At 44.8% G+C, this 21157-nt stretch overlaps 1 protein-coding gene across 1 annotated transcript in view; it reads left to right on the forward strand.

Moving 5' to 3' along the window:
* LTBP2 (latent transforming growth factor beta binding protein 2) overlaps positions 1 to 21157 on the forward strand; it is a 134240-nt gene that overhangs the window by 13239 nt on the left and 99844 nt on the right. Inside the window, exon 3 of the mRNA XM_035108559.2 lies at positions 14361 to 14604. Coding sequence (XP_034964450.2) covers positions 14361 to 14604 — 244 coding nt within the window. The remainder of the gene's footprint in view (positions 1 to 14360; positions 14605 to 21157) is intronic.

Genomic DNA, 21157 nt, shown 5'->3' on the forward strand with positions numbered 1-21157 from the left:
TAAAAGTGAAAAGGTTGTACCAACAGAGAGAGATTAAATGGTACTTGTTTTTATAGTTGTTTCTTCTGTAATAGCAGAACCCTTTATTAGCTGCAGCCTGATTACTTACTCTTAAATTTTAATATTGACCACGTGATCTGTAAAATTGTGTTTTGGCTACCAGTGTTAATTGTGTTAAACATTTTAAAAAAACCTATATTAAAAATATTCAGCTGAGTCCCAATATGACTTCAATAATACTTCTTCGAACCATTGCGTATTGAGTAGGTGTGATTGGGAGCCATGTTTAAAAAGTTAGCATAACATTTTTACATAATGCTATACAGGCAGAATTCATAACAATCCCATTTAACTGAGAATGGCCAGATATAATGGCTAAAAGTGGAATAGCTAATATGAGACTTTCCAGATGTTGAATTCCATCTCTAGCATGGCAAGGGGGGGGGGGTGAGAATTACAATCCAACAAAATCTGGAGGGCCACAGGTCAGCAATCTCTGGGTTAAAATAACTCTTTATTTTAGGCTCTTTGCTTCAGCTTTCTTTTCCTGAATGCTTTCCTAGAAAGTTCCCTTGTTGCCTAGATGATCCCATATTGTTTCTTGCAGAAAACTTAAGTGTTTAATTTGGATGTGTGTGAGATGGGTGGGTGGGTGAAACAAAAAGAGAAAGAGAAATTATCCTGGCTGCTATACTAAATGCATGTTGTTGTTGTTTAGTCGTTTAGTCGTGTCCGACTCTTCGTGACCCCATGGACCATAGCACGCCAGGCACTCCTGTCTTGCACTGCCTCCCGTAGTTTGGTCAAACTCATGTTCGTAGCTTCGAGAACACTGTCCAACCATCTTGTCCTCTGTCGTCCCCTTCTCCTAGTGCCCTCAATCTTTCCCAACATCAGGGTCTTTTCCAAGGATTCTTCTCTTCTCATGAGGTGGCCAAAGTATTGGAGCCTCAGCTTCACGATCTGTCCTTCCAGGGAGCACTCAGGGCTGATTTCCTTAAGAATTGATAGGTTTGATCTTCTAGCAGTCCATGGGACTCTCAAGAGTCTCCTCCAGCACCATAATTCAAAAGCATCAATTCTTCGGCGATCAGCCTTCTTTATGGTCCAGCTCTCACTTCCATACATCACTACTGGGAAAACCATAGCTTTAACTATACGGACCTTCGTCGGCAAGGTGATGTCTCTGCTTTTTAAGATGCTGTCTAGGTTTGTCATTGCTTTTCTCCCAAGAAGCAGGCGTCTTTTAATTTCGTGACTGCTGTCACCATCTGCAGTGATCAAGGAGCCCAAGAAAGTAAAATCTCTCACTGCCTCCATTTCTTCCCCTTCTATTTGCCAGGAGGTGATGGGACCAGTGGCCATGATCTTGGTTTTTTTGATGTTGAGCTTCAGACCATATTTTGCGCTCTCCTCTTTCACCCTCATTAAAAGGTTCTTTAATTCCTCCTCACTTTCTGCCATCAAGGTTGTGTCATCTGCATATCTTGAGGTTGTTGATATTTCTTCCGGCAATCTTAATTCCTGCTTGGGATTCATCTAGTCCAGCCTTTCGCATGATGAATTCTGCATATAAGTTAAATAAGCAGGGAGACAATATACAACCTTGTCGTACTCCTTTCCCAATTTTGAACCAATCAGTTGTTCCATATCCAGTTCTAACTGTAGCTTCTTGTCCCACATAGAGATTTCTCAGGAGACAGATGAGGTGATCAGGCACTCCCATTTCTTTAAGAACTTGCCATAGTTTGCTGTGGTCGACACAGTCAAAGGCTTTTGCATAGTCAATGAAGCAGAAGTAGACGTTTTTCTGGAACTCTCTAGCTTTCTCCATAATCCAGCGCATGTTTGCTATTTGGTCTCTGGTTCCTCTGCCCTTTCGAAATCCAGCTTGCACTTCTGGGAGTTCTCGGTCCACATACTGCCTAAGCCTGCCTTGTAGAATTTTAAGCATAACCTTGCTAGCGTGTGAAATGAGCGCAATTGTGCGGTAGTTGGAGCATTCTTTGGCACTGCCCTTCTTTGGAATTGGGACGTAGACTGATCTTCTCCAATCCTCTGGCCATTGCTGAGTTTTCCAAACTTGCTGGCATATTGGGTGTAGCACCTTAACAGCATCATCTTTTAAAATTTTAAATAGTTCAGCTGGAATATCATCACTTCCACTGGCTTTGTTATTAGCAGTGCTTTCTAAGGCCCATTTGACTTCACTCTCCAAGATGTCTGGCTCAAGGTCAGCAAACACACTACCTGGGGTGTACGAGACCTCCATATGGTGGTTGACTAAGTAAACCACAGCAGTTGCCTGGTTCCTTCTGGAGCCTTTCACACATTGCAGCCATGATGTTTACTAATAGGATTTTCTCTTGATGACTCTGCCATTGTGCTAATGACACAAGGATATTGAAAACATATTTCTGAAGTTTTGAATAAAATGAGCATTGCGATTGCATTGCGTTTGAATGAGAACCTGGCAGGACAGATGCAATAATATGAACTGAATTACCACCCTCATAGTCTTGCTGTACTTAACGCTGTCATCATCCATCCTTTGATATTCCTGCTGTAGTCCTCTTGCCTTGTGCCTTTACCGCTGTTGGCCAGATTTTAAGAAGCATAAATGGGTAGCTGCCATCATGTGGCGACCTTTCTCATTATATATTATCACTATGGCTGCATTATGTTTGCATGAAATTTAGATACGTTTCCATTGAGCTCATCTGCATTCCTCGAAGTCAGACACTGCCACGCTGTTACTTGTCCATGCTAGGATGTCACACCAACTCCTTGCCTTGCTAGTTATCATTTGTGTGTGAAATGGATGATAAGACAGAAGGGGAACAAGACTTGAAGAAGGTGTTACAGATTCCCAAATCTCTGCGGCCAGGACTTCAGTAGGGTGAGCTAGGGATGAAGTCTGCCTTCTCCCAAAAGCCTGCAAGTGCTGAAACAGTAATTTACCAAGTGCTTCCCACGGATTTTCATATGTCCTGTGTTTCTAAGCAATTAATTCAGGTACACTCTGATCATATGCTGGACTGCTCATTAACTGTGTGTTGGACAATTTGTTTTGACAAAATGCAAAAGAGTGGATTGAGGTTGCTCATGCTCAGCCAAGAAAATTAAACCCTTTTCAGATCTCTCTCCCTGCCCCCAAAGATATCAGTACTTATCTCCTAGATTCTTCTGTTTTGTGGTTTGATTCCGCTTTCATGGGTTGTCAGACTGGAGTGCCTCTCCCCAAAAGTGCTGCATTTCTGCCATCTACTTACTATTTCTCCTCACCTGAAAGTAAGAAACTTCTGGGAAAAGCTTTCTGAACTACTTGACTGGGTGGTTGCAACTGAGCAGGGCCCTAGCAGTATCACGATAGTCAGATGGGAACAATGGCTCAACTGAAGCATTTTTCTCTGTGGAATTCTTAAGAAGAGGAGGAGGAGTTAGGATTTGATATCCTGCTTTTGTCTCAAAGCAGCTAACAATCTCCTTTCCCTTCCTCCGCCACAACAAACACTCTGTGAGGTGAGTGAGGCTGAGAGACTTCAGAGAAGTGTGACTACTAGCCCAAGGTCACCCAGCAGCTGCATGTGGAGGAGCAGGGACACGAGCTCGGTTCACCAGATTACGAGTCTCCCGCTCTTAACAACTACACCACACTGGCTCTTCAGTAGGCCTCTTGGGAGTTGCTTGTGTCCTTGATTCAGAAACAGCACAAGAATAGCCATAGGAACCCTTTGCAGAATGTCTGAAATAATAAGGGGCAAATGCTGCTAAGGCAACCAAGTTGTGGGATCTGGCCATGAGGAAATACATTTCAGTACAGCATGCATTATGTGTGCACAAGGTCCCAAATTCAACACCCTCACCACTGTAACTCTAACTAAAGGGTAGCAGGCTAGAAAAAATGGTTTTGGACTGAAATTTTGGAGAGATACTGCAAGTCAGAATAGATGGCACCAGAAAAATCTGACTTGGTATATGAGAGCTTTGTATATTACACAATGAGAAATTCATAGAGAATTTCCAGGCAGAAGACAATGCTGTGGAACTGTTACAAATAAGACTTAATTGGCTGACTCCAAGGGCTACAGTGTTACATGAGCACATGCTGTCCATCAGAATGTTGGGTCATGAACCTTCGCCACATGGTCACACACCACACATATCTGGAAGGATCTGAATGCTCATGTGCACACACTGAGTGTGGTGAGGGAGATCAACACACTGTCCCACTCTGGGTGGGTCCACAAATGCACCCACAGAAGGAAGGATTATTCCCGGTGAAATGAGCTTGCTTTCCAGAATTGCAGAGTATTCAGCCCTAGCATTCTAGTGTATTGTGGAAGTTGGTAGTTTTTGCCATAACCAGTGGCAAAAACTACATTAATAAACTACATTGGTGGTGGTGGTGTTGTCATCGGCCTTCTGTAGGAACACATTCAAAGTGGCATATAAAAGTGAACATAATATGGAAATACTAAATCTAAAATGGTACAATTAAAACGGTTAGAAATGAAATGCTAAAAGCAATTGGCCAGATTCTAATCGGATCTGCTAGCAGAAGCTTGTGCAAACTTCTCCCATTTCCTCCCCCTGCAAACCTCCACATTCCAGAACAGTACACAGGGAGAGGAGAGGAGAAATCCTTGTATAGTGGTACCTCGGGTTACAGGCGCTTCAGGTTACAGACGCTTCAGGTTACAGACTTCACTAACCCAGAAATAGTACCTCGGGTTAAGAACTTTGCTTCAGGATGAGAACAGAAATTGTGCTCTGGCGGCGCGGCGGCAGCGGGAGGTCCCATTAGCTAAAGTGGTGCTTCAGGTTAAGAACAGTTTCAGGTTAAGAACAGACCTCCGGAATGAATTAAGTTCTTAACCCGAGGTACCACTGTACTTACTGATGGATCTTCTTAGTGCTACAGTATGTTGAATTTCACCCAGTATATTATGGGTAGGATTCAACTAAGTTTGTGTTTGTGCAGAATGAGGTCCAGTCATACAACAGGACTTCTCCTTCCTCTTTACTCCCTGTGTACTCCCTGCAGTCCTGAAATGTGGTTGGGGGGGGGACCAGAGCCATAGCTGCGGGGGCACCAGAGGGGCATCATTGAGTCTCCCAGCATGTGTGTGTGTGTGTGTGTGTGTGTGTGCGCGCAAATACACATGAGGGGTGCCAAACTGGGTCTTTGACCTGGGTGAAATAAAGCCTAGTTTTGCCCCTGGCAGGAACTCCCATAATATGTTTGGGTGTGTGTGCGCAAGGGGAGGACAGGGAGGAAAAGTCCTGTTATGCAAGCAGACTTCATTCCCCATGTGGATGCCCCATATAACACTATGTTGAATTCCATCCTCTGTTTTCAGGGACATGTGGCCTGAAAACGTTATAACAGTATTCTATTAGTAGGTTAAAAGTGCGAAGTGGCACAAGCATTCGAACTGCTTAGATTTGTCTGAACAAAATGGAGCTCCTGGATCTGACAGTTCAAAACCATGCCCAGGACTGGATTCAGCGCCTACTTACACAGCTGGGAGTCTCCTACCACTTAAATCTCTTCCCTTTCTTCTTAGGGCAGTGTCATACTTTCTCCACCGGCCTTTTTATAACCTTATCTTTTGGGCTGTGTCACTTCCGAGCTCTTAGTTTTCAAAGCTGCTGGCTGATTAAAGCCTTCCACTCACTCAAGTGCTCCTGCTGTTAGTCTGAATGTGTCAAGGCTTGTGCTGGAGTGGAGATGGAGGCTGCATCTGCTTTGTCGAAATCCATTTGCATGATGTGGAAGTGCAGGATTCATCAGCATGCTGGGGGGGGGGGGGAGAGAGAGAGAGAGAGAGAGAGAGAGAGAGAGAGAGAGAGAGAGAGAGAGAGAGCATGCCCTACCAGGCAGCAACATTGCTCTGAAAGTGGGGGGGGGATTGGAGGCAAGTTAAAGTTAGCACAGGGAGGTGGTGAAACTGCAGGGAGAGGAGGAAACTTTACTGTTTGGTTATTCTTATGTATCAGTTTTGGCTTAAGGTTCTCCATAAGGACAGTGACTAATAGGAGAAATTGCAAGTAGAAAAGAGACCAATTGCCTCTCTGTCCCCAGCAGCCCTTTGGCAAAACTTTATGTAAAGCCAAAGGTTTGCCAAAGCCTTGGGGAACCAGCATAGAACCATAGAACTGTAGAGTTGAAAAGAACTCTAAGGGCCATCTAGTCCAACTCTCCTGCAATGCAGGAATTTCAGGTAAATCATCCCTGATGGATGGCCATCCCACCTCTGTTTTAAAACCTCCAAGGAAGGAGAGGCCACAACCTCCCAAGAGAGTCCATTCCATGGTTAAACAGCTCTTACTGCCAGAAAGTTCTTCCTGGTGTTTAGTCAAAATCTCCTTTCTTGCAACTTGAATCCATTGGTTTAAGTCCTACCCACCCCCCCAGAGCAGGAGAAAAAAAGCCTGCTCCATCTTCCCTGTGACAGCCCTCTAGATATTTGAAGGTGGCTATCCTATCTCTTCTCAGTCTCCTCTTTACCAGGCTAAACACATACAATGCCTTCAACCATTCCTTGTAAAGCTTGGTTTCCAGACCTTTGATCATCTTGGTTGCCCTCCTCTACACACGTTCTAGCTTGTCAACATCCTTCTTGGCCTAAGTGTAGAGCCTTATGTTTGTCCCCATAGAAATTCAGTTTTCCAACCTGTTAAGATCATCTTGAATGCTGAGCATCCATGCTTAGGGCTGAGTCCAGGAGCATTCCCAAACCATGAACATGTGTCTTCAGGGGGAGTGTTACCCCCTCCAACACAGGCTGGATCCTTATTCCTTGTCCTGCCTTCTGACTGATCAAGAGCCAAAAACTAGGCAGGATGTCTTACAGTGTGAATGTGACCTTTGAGCTCATCCAGACTTCTTTTGTGCCATGTTTCTAGGCACAGGACAAGACTTTAAACCTCTGTGACCGATAGTTGTTATTTGTCTTGACGCTTTACTGCTGAATTAGAGCAAATAGCAACCGGGTTTTCTGCAGATTGCCATTTGCTTTGATTCAGTGGTAAAATGTGGAAAAAGTGTTGGGACAGAAAACAACTCTCGGGCATGGAGCTTTAAAGTGCAGACCTGTGTCTGGAAAGCGCAGCACAAAAGCAAGTCTGGATGAGCCCTGTGTTGCAGTTACAGTAATTGCACATTTGGAGCTTTCCAAGGTGCTGTAGCCAACCACTGAACTGTCTTGTAGGTTCTTGCTATAGAGAAGTCTAAACATGGTGGTGCTGAGTTGTCTGGACTGAGTGTGAGGAACAGGGGCAAGAAGAAGAGCAAGAAGTGGTGGTTTGGTTCTGACAGAGTTGCTAAAACAGGGATAGCCAATGTGCCCTCTAGATGAAGTTGAGACTACAACTCCCATCAGTCCCAGCCAGTATCGGCAACAGTCAAGGATTATTGTTCTGATTTAGCAAAATCTAGAGGGTGCCACATTGGCTACCCCCTGTCCTAAGAGGCATGGGATGGAATGGAGATGGTTTTGTGGAGAGACGGTTGGATTTTTGTGAATCTAGCGCTGATTACTTAATCTGTATGTTTGTAAATAAAGAAGTTACTGTATTATGAAAACACATTGGGTCTTCAGCATGCTGTTGTTCCAAGTGAACTGACCTTGACAAAGACTGTTCAGAAAGTCCCACTGTTCAAGGGAAGGAAAATGAAAATGTTAAAACAGTATATTCCTCAGCTAGATGTATATTTAAAAATCACTAGGCATCTAATACATTATTAGAACCAACTTTGATATTTAATGTCAGCCAGTGATAGAAAGCGGAACTCAGTAGTAAGACTTAGATTGCAATCCTTATACTACTTATCTGGGAGTAAGCCCCAATGAATTAAATAGGACTTACTCATGAGTAAACATGGCTAGAATTGCACTGTACAAACTTTGAACCATAGTTCCTCATAGCTGGGACTCCCATAAGGTGTGATATTTTCTCTGCAAGCTAATTAGAAATGAGAAAGTGTATCAGAATCACCACACAGTGTTTTCCCCTCACCAGGTGGTGACCATCAGGTGTCCATCCAGTTAAGAAGGACAATTGCCCTTGAATAATAATAATAATAATAATAATAATAATAATAATAATAATACCCCAGCCACTCTGGATGTTTTCCAGGAAAAATACAGAGGGGAAGGAAGAAGAAGAAGAAACCATCAAACATTAAAAGCTTTCCGAAACAGGGCTGCCTTCAGATGTCTTAACTCTTTGACACCTGCTGGGAGGGTATTCTATAGGTGGGTGAGACTACCGAAAGGCCCTCTGCCTGGTTCCCTGTAATTTCACTTCTCGCAGTGAGGGAACCAAGGAAACAGCTTTCACCTTTGTCCCTAGCCCACTAGAGATCATTGACCAGCACGACAAAGGCCGTTTCTGTCCCATGATGGGGCCTGAATCCCAACTGGAAGGGATCCAAATAGTTTGCATCATCCAGACATGCCTAGAGTTGTTCAGCAACCACCCACTCAATCACCTTGCTGGAGAATGAAAGGTTTGAGACTGGGTGATAACTGGCCTAGGATGTTCCAGAACATGTGATTGTTCCTCAGCAGTACTTTTATATTTGGTTATTTTGAGGCATGAAAAATAGCCACAACTATTGCACACCCTCAAATGGTGAGAAGGTTTAGGGGCAGTGCTACCAGGTTCAGTTTTCTTTGGATGAGAACACTGAAGACTTAGTATCTCAATATATAATTGCTTTATTTACATATGGTACTCCCCTCCATGCCCAGCACTTTCCCCAAATCTGTTCCAGAGGGTTGGAGGAAAGCCCTAAAACAAATTTAGGGGTGCACAGGAGGAGGAGAGAGGGGAAAGTTTGGTAGTGCAAACAGAAATCCTTTCACTGGTGGAACTACTTACTCAGCACTAAGTATATTGATGGTGGTACGCTGGAAAACAGGTACCAGGAACTTCCAATATGTTCAGTGGCGACCAGGCTGTCTCAGCATGTTTACTGTAGGCCAGGTTCTACAGTTGTTAATGTGATTACTCCTGAGAAGCTGACTAACTCTGTGCTCTGGAATACGGGGCCAAGGATTGACTCACTGTCTCAGAAGCTGAACAGTAGAGAGCATGCTGAGCTGCCAGACAGTGTCTGAAAACATCCCGCCAGGCCGGGAATGGCAGCATCTTTCTCTCATTAAAGGTTTTTCTGGGAACGAAAGAAATGCTTTTTTCAGACCTGGGCTCTTGGCCATTGGGACTCCTGGTGACTTTTCAAGTGGTAGGCTGTTGTTTGCATGGATTAATTAAAAGGGTTGTGTCAAAAGACCCTTAAAAAAAACAACCCCTTTCCAGACAGGGGATGGTAAATTTCAGCTGGGCCTCAAGGTCAAGATATTCTGTCTTTCTTTCAAGCAAGAGGCTAATAATTTATGAGTGTAAATACTCTTTGGTTCCCCTAGCAGCACACCCCTCCCACTTTTTTTCTTAGGCCTTTTAGGTTGCAGGCAGCACAGTGACTGGAATCTTTGCAGCTACACAAGGGAGAAGCATGTTGTTTCACATGTCTAAATCTTATTCCTTTCAATATGAGCTGAATATCCAACCACTTCAAATGGCTTTGTGAATCCCACTCATAGAAGGCTCACTGTAGTTTAGCTAAAGTTGTTGCTTGGATCTAGGGACGACTTGAGAGTCTTTGAATGAAGCCACAACCCAAGCGAATTTGAGCTCAGGTTTTGAAGGACTCGGTATTAAGACAGGGGAAAGAGTTTAGCTCCAAAGCTGAATATGTGCCTCAAAAACTGCATTCCATGTTCTAATTTAATTTCTGTGTTCTGCTCTACATTTCTTTCTCTCTCACACCACCGGGGTTTTCCAGTGAGGGCTGGATCTCTCATTTCTGTTCTCGTGTGTGTGTGTGTGTGTGTGTGTGAATGCCACATCATGGGTAGAATTCTTTGGTCTTTTTATGAATTATTTGTAATGTGGGAACTGAAATACAATGACCAATAACTATTAGCCTGTTTCCTGAGGGTCAATATGCATATAGCAACATTTGAGTGTTAGTCAAAGCTATGGGCTCTAGCTTTACAAGATACATGGTATGTGCCCTAACTTCTGCTAAGCTCATTCCATGACACTAACACACATTAAATACACCAAAGTATATTTCAGGTTGAGATTTATTTTATTAAAAAGAATATTTTATTGATTTTTTGAGATGCATTCCTATCCAGAAAATGACATGAGCCAACAGTAACAAAGAAACTAAAACCAACAAACAATAAACAGGAAAGTTCCTGCTTCACATAATAAAAGTTACCTCAGGATATGGCTGGATGTTCCTTTCACAACCACCAATTTTAGTATGTCCTTCCAGGATGTCTGCTGGTTTGCTGGAGGTTTTCTGTCCACCTATTTACGTATTGAAAAACCAGAACTGACCTGCACAGCCACTTACAGACAAACTGTTAAGACCACATTCATGGAAGACATTCTTACTTGGCTATGAGTGATCACCAAAGAAGAATTGAAAAACCAGGAACCGTGTCTCCATAAAATCATTTTTTAAAAAATCATTTTTATTAAATTTTATAAAAAGAAAAGAATAACATCCATATAATTGTACATTATTATAACATCCATATTAGGTAAAGGTAAAGGGACCCCTGACCATTAGGTCCAGTCGTGACCGACTCTGGGGTTGCGTGCTCATCTCGCATTATTGGCCGAGGGAGCCGGCGTATAGCTTCCAGGTCATGTGGCCAGCATGACAAAGCCGCTCCTGGCAAACCAGAGCAGCACATGGAAACACCGTTTACCTTCCCGCTGTAGCGGTTCCTATTTATCTACTTGCATTTTGACGTGCTTTCGAACTGCTAGGTTGGCAGGAGCTGGGACCAAGCAACGGGAGCTCACCCCGTCACAGGGATTTGAACCGCCGACCTTCTGATCAGCAAGCCCTAGGCTCAGTGGTTTAACCACAGCACCACCTGGGTCCCAACATCCATATTAAAAAAGACAAAAATGAAAAAGAAAAAGACAAAAATTTAAAAAACTACAACAACATATAGGTTCCATTTTCTTCTCATTTTAGTAGGGGACTTCCCCGAGTCCACCTTCTAGCGGTTCATTGCATAACATTCTTGGCATGTTCTATTTCTCAAATTTTACAACTCATTATCATATGCTAGCCTTTTTTCCATTATATCTCACTTATTTTCTTAACCTGCAACTTCACAATCGCTTATAATTCTACTCATACATCAATTCTACAATATTTTTTATAATAAATTCTAAATTTCTTCCATTCCTCTTCCACCTTCTCCTCTCCCCGGTCGCGTAGTCTTCCGGTCAGATCAGCAAGTTCCATATAGTCCAGCATCTTTATTTGCCATTCTTCCACTGTAGGTATCTTCTGTGTCTTCCAATACTTTGCTAATAGTATCCTGGCTGCAGTTGTGGCATATAAAAACAAATTGACATCTTTCATAGGCAATTCTTTTCCTACTATGCCCAATAGAAAGGATTCTGGTTTCTTAATAAAAGTGTTTTTCAACACTTTTTTCAGTTCATTATAAATCTTTTCCCAGAAATCTTTAACTAATGGGCAAGTCCACCACATGTGATAGAATGTTCCTTCCACCTTTTTACATTTCCAACACTTATTGTCTTGATTATGGTAAATCTTAGCAAGTTTTACTGGTGTTAAATACCATCTATACGTCATTTTCATCATATTTTCTCTTAAAACAGTACATGCAGTAAATTTCATGTTCTTCTTCCATAACCTTTCCCAATCCTCCATCATAATATTATGTCCCACATCCTTTGCCCAATCTATCATAACCTTTTTTGTCTGTTCATCTTTCGGGTGCCACTGCAGCAATAAACTATACATTCTGGAGAGATTTTTTGTCTTTGGCTCTAATAATTCCATCTCCAACTTGGACTTTTCTAATGGAAAACCATTTTTCTTATCCGTCTTATACAATTCATTTATCTGATGGTATTGGAGCCAGTCATCCAAGTTAGTTTTTAACTGTTCATATGTCTTTAGTTTAAACTGGTCTCCTTCTTCCACCAGAATATCTCTATATTTTGGCCATCTGGTCTCCATATTTAACTTCTTTTGAGCCTTTGCTTCTAACGGTGAAATCCAAAGGGGTGTTTTCCTTTCTAATAAATCTTTATACTTAATCCAAACATTGAACAAAGATTTTCTAATTACATGCTTTTTAAATCCTTTATGATTTTTGACCTTGTCATACCATAAATATGCGTGCCATCCAAATACATTGTCATACCCTTCCAAATCCAACGCATCTGTATTTTGTATAAAAACACCATTCTTTTAACCAACAAAAGGTAGCTGCTTCATAGTAAATCCTTAAATCTGTCTCCATAAAATCATTATGCATGGACGCTCCCCTTTCTTGTCTGCAGTGTTGTTTTAATTGTTCCCTCAACACTTTTTCATACCTTCTTTATCCACCTGTGGACAGGGAAACCTGATTGCAGCTTCCAGTTTCTGCATGTGTGTTTATTGTGCGATCCTCATGCATGCAAGTTAATCTCAGTGCCCACACAGTGTCATTGGCATCAAAACGCCAGCCTGTATTTCTCCCAATTTAATCCACTTTACCCTTTCTGTGGAAAATCTGATAGGTAAAAATCAAACAAACACAGTTATTGCCTGTGTATATATGATCAAATATCTTGTTTCTTCCCATATACTTTGGGGGTGGGGTTTCTAAGCTGTCCTATCCAATGAGGGGGATTCTTGTGCTCCTTACACCAGCTAATTCGGAAGTCACCACACTCAAATTCTTCAGCAATTATTGGAAGCCACAGTTCATTAACTTTGCACCCAAAATCCACCCACGGTCTATGTATGTTACTAATTACAGTACATCAACTTCAGCAGGAAATTCTGAGGAGGAAAAGCAGTGCACCGCTAATTATTACACACTGGGGACCCCGTGCTTCTTAAACTATCAGGAGCCAATTTTGTTTTATAATCCAGTCAGGAAACAGCACAAAAGTCAGCTTTTTTTTAGAGGGGAGCGAGCTAATTGTTCTCTGCTCAGAAGCAGCCTCACAGGTGTCCTGGATCAGTGGTGGAGGAGTGTCAGGTGGACTTGTAGCTTGTTGGTCTGCGGCAGTGCCTTGGGGGGGTTGCAGAGTGTGCCTAGGAGCCACAGGATCCCCACCTAGGACACTGGTGTGGAACCTTTTGCCATCCAGGTGTTGTTGGACTACTGGGAATGATGGGAATTGGGCTCCAACAACATCTGGAGGGCCCTGCCCTAGGACCTGGTTATTGCTTAATCTCTGCCTGTGCAAGTTTGCAGGTCTTGCGATCCACTGCTACTCCCTTGCTTGTCAACAGGGATACTGTATTCATGGCCTCCTGAATAAGGAAGTACAGTACAGAAGTTTTAAAAACTTGTGGCACCTTTAAGGACTAACAAATTGACAAAGTGTTGCCGATTCAGATGCTACATTTGAGGAAACAATTTAACCAAGAAGCAATATAACCTCTTACTTGAGAGTCACTAAATGTCAAACAAAGCTTTGCTAGCATTTTGAAGCATTTGGTGACTATGTCTACCTGTATATTATTTGAGCCACTCATTCCATTCTTGGGCTACTCACCACATTTGGTTCAAACAATTTTCTTTACAGGGTTAAACTTAGAAAAAAAATAGCCTTGTGGATTTGCAGCACTAGTCAGTTGTGCACAGTACCAATTGGTTGATGTTATCACATCAATTGGTGTTGTTATAAACCCACGTTCATAATTCTGTCACCCCTGATGCAGTTTTACTGATGTGATTATCCTTTGAAAGAATAATAATGCAACAAATGATATTTAAATGAGAAACTTATATTTGGCAATTTGAAAAAATCAGAAGTTGGAGAGCCTACCTGAAAGTACGGTAGGGGGAAAGGGATGAGATTGAACCAGCATTTGATTTTTTCGCAGTGGTACCTCGTGTTACAGATGCTTCAGGTTACAGACGCTTCAGGTTACAGACTCCGCTAACCCAGAAATAGTACCTCGGGTTAAGAACAGGATAGGAACAGAAATCGCACGATGGGGGTGCAGCGGCAGTGGGAGGCCCCATTAGCTAAAGTGGTACCTCAGGTTAAGAACAGTTTCAAGTTAAGAATGGACCTCCGGAACGAATTAAGTTCTTAACCAGAGGTACTACTGTATTGAAAAGGCAGGAACCAGCAAATTTCACCCTGAAAGAGAAAGTCTGTTACCTGTCTCCATGGGTGCAGTGAGACAGGGTAAGAGGTTCTTCTGGGGAACACATAGTTTATTGCAAGCTAGGATTGCCTCCATCTGTTAATTTTCTTCTTTGTTGCTTCAGCTGTATGTGACCCTCCATGCCAGAACAAAGGATCCTGCAGCCGCCCCCAGCTTTGTATTTGCCGTTCAGGCTTCAGAGGCTCTCGATGTGAAGAGGTGGTTCCAGAACAAGAGTATCATCCTCCTGGCCCTGTGGCTGCCTTCCAGCCCCCAGGACGCTCCCCTCTCAAAAGAATGGGCAATGCAGAGAGAGATAGCCCACTAAGAGGAAGACAGATACCTACCATGCAGAAGCTACCAGCTGGGTAAGTTTTAAGCACCAGAGCTACTGCTCCCCTTGTAAATTAAAGGTAAGAAGTGTGGAAGAGGCTAAAGATATGAGTCACTTCCAGATGACCTGTTTATTTCACATGCATCCTGGTTTGTTTGCACAATGTTTGCAGGGAAGATGCGTCAAACCAAACAGTGGTTATCCCACACTTTCCAGCACATTTCTGTCCCTTTCCTTACCACTAAAAGTTTGATTTGGAGGAGTGAGAAGCAGAGCGGGCCTATTGCACAAAAACGTCAAATCCACTTTAATTGTGCAACCTGACTTTGCCAGTATGCAATTGAATCTCACAAGCGTAATGGTGACAGGCCATGGCTTGTTTTCATGGCCACAAATCTGGGACGGCAGGGCATAAAGGTACTGTACTCAGATATCTTAATGTGACTGACATTAATTCTTAGGCAGCTAGATGGAGAGAAAGAACATACATTCAAATATTGAATACTCTGTGCAGGCAGGCAGACATAGTGATTAGTAGCGAGCCTTGGGATTTGGGACTGCCCCAGCTGCTCTTCTCCGCTTAAGACTTGCTGGCTCTGTCCCAAGGAAATGTAACTCCACTAAGAAGGGATTCTTTATTTTTAAATTTCAATATAAAAGGCTCAAAATATCCTATTACCCAGGCACACCCCTGTCACCTTAATGTTAGCATTTGACACTTCCCTTAATTTATTTTTTTCTGAATGCAGCTTTCATAAAAATTTGAAATTATATTTTTGGCAAATTTATGACTTAAAACTACAATCGATTCCTCACAGCATTATACTTTTCATTTTAAAATGTTCCGTCGGTGATTTTTTTGGGGTTTTTGTTGTTGTTGATGTTGTTGGTTGTGGTTCTGCTTACAGTTTGAAATACAAAGTGAAATTTGACCATTTTATCAAGTCACTGGTTTTAATTTAGGCTGGTATTCAACTATACTTCTTCTACCACCCAACTGCAAAAATTTGGCTTTCATGATGTGTTTTGCTGCTTTTATTTTTCTGCATTATCTGCTCTCTATTTGTGTAGAAAATAGAAACTATGTACTGCTGCTATGTTTTGTAACATTGATTATGTTTTCTTTTTTGTTTGTATTTATGGTTTTATGTTAATAAAAATACCCCCCCTTTAAAGAAGCTATACATATGAAGTAGCTGGTGTTTCCCCAGGGTGTAGAAGCCCTGAATTTATTTTAGGGACTTCAGCACAGATGTAAGAAGACACTGTTTGCTGCCTGTTGTAACGTAGATTATGGAGATGCAATTTTAAAATTTCTTGCCCATCCAAGAAGCTTAGATTGGTATATGTGGTTCTCCCCTCTACCCCATTTATTCATTACAACAGCCCTGTGAGGTAGGTTTGAAATAGTGAGTGGCCCAAAGTTGTCCAGTGAGCTTCATAGATGACTTTGGATTTGAACCTAGGTCTCCTCAGTTCTTGTTTGACACCATAACCATTACCCCACCTTCTGGTTCTAAATGGAGCTACATTGGAACCTAGGTTGTCAAATGCCTCTGTAGTTGTACATTTTGGCTTTCAAACACCAAAAGCCTGGAAGTAACTGCTCTGGTTTTTGAATGATTTTTGGAAGCTGAACGTGCTACTTGGCTTCCGTTTTGAGTTTCCCTATTGTTTTAAGGCTTCCACTGTACCTTGTAATCCTAAAGAAAGAGAAGCAGGGAAGACAACTACAGACCCTCCAAGTGTCCCTATTTTCCAGTTTCTGATTTGATCCCGGAATGTCCCACTTTTCCTCAGAATGTCCCAATTTTCATCAAAGAAATATTGGAGGGTATAGAGGCATGCAACCTACAAGCCAAGGAGACAAGGAACTATACAACCTTTAGAAGACATCTGAAAGCAGCCGTGTATAGGGAAGGTTTTTTTTGTTGTTTAGTCGTTTAGTTGTGTCCGACTTTTCGTGACCCCATGGACCATAGCACCCCATGGACCATAGCACCATCTTGCACTGCCTCCCGCAGTTTGGTCAAGGGAAGGTTTTTATAAATGTTTAATGTTTTATTATGTTTTTATACATCTTGTAAGTCGCCCAGAGTGGCTGGGGCAACCCAGTCAGATAGGCGGAATAATAATAATAATAATAATAATAATAATAATAATAATAATGGAATAGGGCATCCCTATTTTCATTGGAGAAATGTTGGAAGGTATGCAATTAAATAATAATAATATTTATACCCCGCCCATCTATGGTAGCTGGGTTTCCCCAGCCACTCTGGGGGGCTTACTGCATATAAAAAACATAGTAAAACATCAAGCAACTGTGCATTGCTTAATGCAGTGCTGTTGCCAGGTTTGGGGCAGCCCTTGGGGAAGATCCTCTGAGTGCGCTCATCACCACATCTTCCTCCTTGTCACTGCTGTTACTACTGCAGGTTTGCTTGCCTCTTCCTCTAGGCCAGGGATGGGAACCTTTTCAGCCTGAGGGCCACCATCCCACATGGGCAACCTTGGCTATGTTCTAGCTGAGCAAAAGGCAGACATTTCTATAGGACCCCCCCCCCCACATCAATACATCCAGGCAAATAAAAAATGTTATCACAGTTCAATGACACATTCCAACCTGGCAAAAGAAATCAAGGAGAGTGCAGAGCAGGACCATTGTGGCCTATGGATGAGGGGCATGACCTGCAAAGGAGTGTGGCCTAGGAAGACCCCCATGGGGCCAGATAGAGAAGCCAAGGGAGGCAGTCGCCCCACAGGCCTGACACTCCCTTCCCCTGCTTGAGACATAGTTGGTGCCACTTCCTACAGAGAGAGAGAGAGAGAGAGAGAGAGAGAGAGAGAGAGAGAGAAGAGAAAACACGTGTGTGGAGGTAACTGTATTTTAGCCTTGCTTCTCTCAGTTCTGCTTACAGTACTTGCTTGGAAAGGGCAGGTGAACAGGCAGCGAGAGCAAAAAGAATGAACTGGTCGGGAGGCTCTAAGTATTGGCAGTGGGCCTCCTGCGAGGATGTTGGCCTTCCCAGGTTCTGGGTGCTGCTGATCATGTTGATTGTGCTCATGCTCTCCTATACACTGAGGCTTTGTACACACCATACATTTAACCCCCCCCCCCCCCGAAAAGAACCCTGGAAGCAGGAAAGTACCTTTCATGAATGTGTGGACTATTTTTAAATTGTTTTAATTGCTTATTAGTATCAGGGGACTCATTCAGGGTCTACAGCTTTTTTCTTTGCTTTGGTTTGCGCTTAGCACACATGCGCGCGCGCACACACACACACACACGGGTGGTCTTTACCACAGCCATCTATCCTGTTAAATAATGGTGGAAATGAATTTGGCTTCTGTGGTTTTGGAGAACATTTCAAAGAGACACAGTATAGTCTTAGGCTGCCTCTCAGGCTATCCAAACTTTGAAATACCCTCTGTTCCCCAGGGAGACTGAAGTAGGTTTATGCTTGCTTTCCTAACCACTTACTGCCTTAACTGGCCAGGATTGAGGTGAGATCTTAAACAAGGTGCTACATTGGTGGCCTTCACTGTAGGTCTCCGCAAAAAAAGTACTTTTTCCTCCTTCAAATATGATATATCAACAAATGACGAGGCTTCCTGAAATATACTCGGAGTCAAGAGTGAATTTCATGCTCTTTATTCAGCTCATAGTCATCAAGGAGGAGAAGAGAAGACGAATGGCTCTTTTCCCAAAACCATCTGCTTATATACATTATTTACACAATGGGCCTTGCGTGATTGGCTACTTCAGGGCTACACCTGTGGGCCAATTATATTGTGGATTGACTTCTGCCTGCAGCCTGATTGGCTGCTCCTACAGGCCAATCAGGTAGCAGATTCACTTCTGCCAGCCGCCTGATTGGCTGCTCCAGCAGGCCAATCAGGTTGCGGATTCACTTCCACCTGGAGTTGGATTGGGTAGCTCCCGCTGATTCTGAATCCTATTGTTCTAGGATTCAGCTCAGTACATAACACCCCTCCCCTCTAAGTTCCAGTCCTGCCCGGGAAGTTGCATTCGTAGTCCCCAAGGTCTGCTGGCCGCCTCCGTGTGCGTTGTGGCCTGGGGTGTTCCTTGGTCAGGGGTTCTGGTTCTGGCTCGTGTTCCGAGGCTGCTGGCTGTGCCGGGGCTGTCTGGTCTGGCGCCACTGAACCACTAGGTTGTAGCTCTGGTTCCGGTGTCCTTCCAGCCTCGGGGCGCCCCTCTGTGCCTACTGCTTCTGCTTCCTCTGCCCACCCCTCTCGCTCTACAGGCCTCACTGCCCTGCTGTCCCCTTGGGACCCCTCTGTCCCGCTCTCCTCCCGGGTTCCTCCTGGGAATCGTCGCCGTAGCTGGTCGCAGTGGCGGCGCCAACATTGCCCCCCTTCCGTTAGTACCTCGTACGACACGGGACCGGTCACCTTGGTGACTGTGGCGGGTACCCATGCTGGGCCTGCCCCAAAATTCTTTGCATACACTGGGTCCTGGGCCACAAATGTCCGGGGGTTCCTGCCTTTCCCCACCACTACCTCATCCTGAGCTCTGTCGGGGTGAAGTCGGTCCAGTCTAGTTGCAAGGCGCCGGCCCATTAGTAATTCAGCTGGGCTCCGGCCCGTCGTTGTGCTTGGGGTGCTGTGCTGTGCTAGAAGAAATGCGGCAAGGCGGTATTCCCAGTCCCCTTGTGTCATGCGGCGGAGGCTGTCCTTGGTGGTCCGCACCATGCGCTCCGCTTGGCCATTGGTGGCAGGGTGGAATGGTGCTGAGCGGATGTGGCGGATGGCGTTCTGCGCTGTGAAGGTCTGGAACTCCTCTGACGTGAATGCGGTTCCATTGTCCGAGACGAGGGTGTCAGGGAGCCCGTGGGTCGCAAACAGCTTACGTAGTACCCGGATGGCTGCCGCCGTAGAAGTGGATGGTACCAGTGCGACCTCCAGCCATTTGGTGTAGGAATCCACCACTATGAAGAATGTTTTTCCCTGGAAGGGGCCAGCGAAGTCCACGTGCAAGCGTGACCATGGATGTCGGGTGGACTCCCAGGGCTGGACTGGGGCCCTTGGGGGATCCGGGCGGGATTCTTGGCAGGTCTGGCAGTGTTGGACCCAGGCCTCTATCTCTCTGTCAATCCCCGGCCACCACACATAACTCCTGGCAAGGGCCTTCATCCTCACTACCCCTGGGTGTGTCTCGTGTAGGGCTGTGAGGACCCTTTTGCGGAGGGGCTGGGGAACAACAACCCTGCTTCCCCATAACAGGCACCCCTTGTGGGCCGACAGTTCATGTTTGCGGTTTGTGTAGCCAGCGAATTCTGGCCCGGGGCTGCTGCTGGGCCATCCTCGCCACACCCAGTCCAGGACCCGGGAGATGACCCTATCTTTTGTGGAATGGTGCGCAACTTCTTGTGCCTGAATGGGTCGGTCGGGAAGCAGCTCCAGGGTCATAACCTCTTGCGCAGGCGCTGGGTCGGGGCCTGTTTCTGGTAGTGGTAGCCTGCTGAGGGCGTCTGCGTGGCCCATCGCCTTCCCAGGGCGGTGGATTAGTGCATACTGGTAGCCGGCAAGGAAAATTGACCACCTGAGGACACGTGGAGACAACACTTGGGGGGTCTGCTTCTCAGGGGCAAACAGGCCAAGCAACGGCTTGTGGTCAGTCACTATGGTAAAGGGCCGCCCGTACAAGAAATCATGGAATTTTTTTACGCCCTTCACGATTGCCAGACCCTCCTTGTCAATCTGTGAGTAGTTTCGTTCGGCTGCAGCAAGCGTCTGGGAGAAGTATGCCACCGGCACCTCTCTTCCATCCGGGAGTTGGTGTCCCAGGACAGCGCCGATGCCATAGGGAGAGGCGTCGCATGCCAGCACCACTGGCAGCCTCTCGTCGAAGTGTGCCAAGACCGAGTTCGAGACGAGCAAGTCCTTGACTGCCTGGAATGCGGCCCTTTGTCGCTGGCCCCACACCCAAGGGGCCCTTTTATCTAGGAGTCTGTGTAGGGGCTCCGCTACCGCTGCCTTATGGGGAAGGAAGGCATGGTAAAAGTTCAATAGTCCCAAGAATGACTGAAGTTCGGGCTTGCTCTTGGGCGCTGGGGCCTCACAAATGGCCCGTACCTTGTCACCGGTTGGATGGACCCCTTCTGCGTCCACCTTAAATCCCAGAAAGTCCACCTGCGGCACTCCCAGTAAACACTTTTCCCGCTTCACCTTGAGGCCCGCCGTCTGGAAACGGTGCAGGACGGAGCGGAGGCGGTCCTCAAATTCCTCTGGTGTGGGCCCGGCGATCAGTACATCATCAAAGAAGGGGGTGACACCAGGAATCCCTTTAAGGAGAGAGTCCATTAGATTCTGGAATATGCCTGGTGCCACGCTAACGCCAAATTGCAGCCGCTTTACTCTGAATGCCCCTCTGTGCGTCACAATCGTCTGAGCCTCTGCTGTGGCTTCGTCCACAGGCAACTGTTGATACGCTTGGGCCAAGTCCAGTTTGCCAAAGATTTTTGACCCAGCCAGGGTGGCGAGGACATGGCTGACCACTGGCACTGGGTATGCATGGGCCGTGAGAGCCTTGTTTATGGTGCATTTGTAGTCTGCACAGATGC

Source organism: Zootoca vivipara, chromosome 1 (assembly GCF_963506605.1).
Source record: "Zootoca vivipara chromosome 1, rZooViv1.1, whole genome shotgun sequence".
NCBI lineage: Eukaryota > Metazoa > Chordata > Lepidosauria > Squamata > Lacertidae > Zootoca > Zootoca vivipara.